The 1,449-nt window shown below is 26.3% G+C and overlaps 2 protein-coding genes across 2 annotated transcripts in view; one reads left to right on the top strand and one right to left on the bottom strand.

Annotated features, from left to right (window-relative positions):
- LOC116850252 (liprin-alpha-1) overlaps nt 1-1,449 on the bottom strand; it is a 655,857-nt gene that overhangs the window by 470,263 nt on the left and 184,145 nt on the right. The window lies entirely within an intron of this gene.
- The window catches only part of LOC116850251, a 1,700-nt gene continuing 1,435 nt past the window's right edge, over nt 1,185-1,449 (top strand). Inside the window, exon 1 of the mRNA XM_032828292.1 lies at nt 1,185-1,428. Within this exon, the coding sequence (XP_032684183.1) occupies nt 1,336-1,428 (93 nt within the window). The 5' untranslated portion in view covers nt 1,185-1,335. The remainder of the gene's footprint in view (nt 1,429-1,449) is intronic.

Raw genomic sequence — 1,449 nt, 5'->3', positions numbered from 1 at the left:
CGAAGTTTAATTTAGTCATTTCATTGTACTGCGTACAATTTAGACTCTATATAAATGTCCGCAACATTTCAAAACGCGCATTTCGTTTCGTGAGTTGGTACTGTGAAGAATTGTGTGTTATATACGAACTGTGCGTTGTACAGTAACCGTTATATAGTATGTTATATATCATAATGTACTGAAATTATGTAAGTATTTATTAACTTGTATTATTATTTTACGCTTGTCACTCTTCACTTTTATATTATTGAAATAATAATAGTTTATTCAGTTAGTATTGAAAAGGAGATAAAATAGAGCAATAGTTAAATTGTAGAATATATTTATTAATGGATAAGTGTTGAAACGTAAAAAATATTCTTATGCTACTTTAGACAAAAAAGAAATACAGTTATGTCAATCGAAGATGTGTATACTGTTTCTTTTTTTTTTGTTAGCGAAACAGTAACTATGTAAGGTGTTTATGAAGGATGCTTCATCCGTATAGTCCCAACAAGAAGTTAGAAATAGATTAATATTATTTCTGTTTTCTGTATAAAAATGTATGATATATGTGTACGATATAGTTAAATAGCATTTCTTGGCTTTAACGTTTAATTTTTATAATTTACTTTTTTTTATTAAAATAAATGAAACAATATTTAATCTAGATTCTTAATTATTCTAAAACTTTGAGTGTCATTTTCATATACAATATTAGCACCAATTTTTGGAAAATTTTTTTATTATTAATTTGGTACGGACAATACAAACATCCTTAATCAAATATATTTAAACGATAAAACAATTAGTAAAGAACGGTCACATCATGCTAACTTGCTTAAGCGTATTAACAATATTTCTGTTATACGTTTATATGTTGGTACTTCTAAAAAAAAGTACTTCTATAATTTTGAAACGGTTATTTATATTATAAAAATATAGGAGAAGACTATTGTAGCTTTACTTGTAATTGTGATAAACGATATTGATGGTCCGACGGACATACTTGTGAGGTCCTACTATAATTATTATCAATTGATGAGATAATTTTTGTTTGTTTCACATGTTTACATATTTATATGAACATTTTATACATTCTCTATTATTTCAACAAATATAACGTAAATAATACGTTTATAATTGCGTTTTGATTTATTAATTTCTTTTAGATGCACTGTATATCTGATATCAAGAGACAGAAGAAAACAACGTCCAAAATAAGACGACATAACAATAATTATAAAATATGTTTTATTTTTTATATAATCACAGTTTTATATCACAGTTTTATATAATCACAGGTGAAGACAAACATTTATTTTTAATCTGTTCCAGAGTGATGTCATTTAATGCATGGAATGTCATGCTGTTACTGTACGCAACATTCTCTGCATTAGACCTTCCATAAAGTGGATAACATCGGAGGAAATAGAAATGAAGGAGAAGGTTGAATACATGCTGAAAGAA

This window comes from Odontomachus brunneus, unplaced genomic scaffold, assembly GCF_010583005.1.
Source record: "Odontomachus brunneus isolate Ranch 3 - 2012 unplaced genomic scaffold, Obru_v1 Obru_scaffold_139, whole genome shotgun sequence".
NCBI classification, from domain to species: domain Eukaryota; kingdom Metazoa; phylum Arthropoda; class Insecta; order Hymenoptera; family Formicidae; genus Odontomachus; species Odontomachus brunneus.
This window is presented reverse-complemented; position numbering and strand designations above follow the sequence as displayed.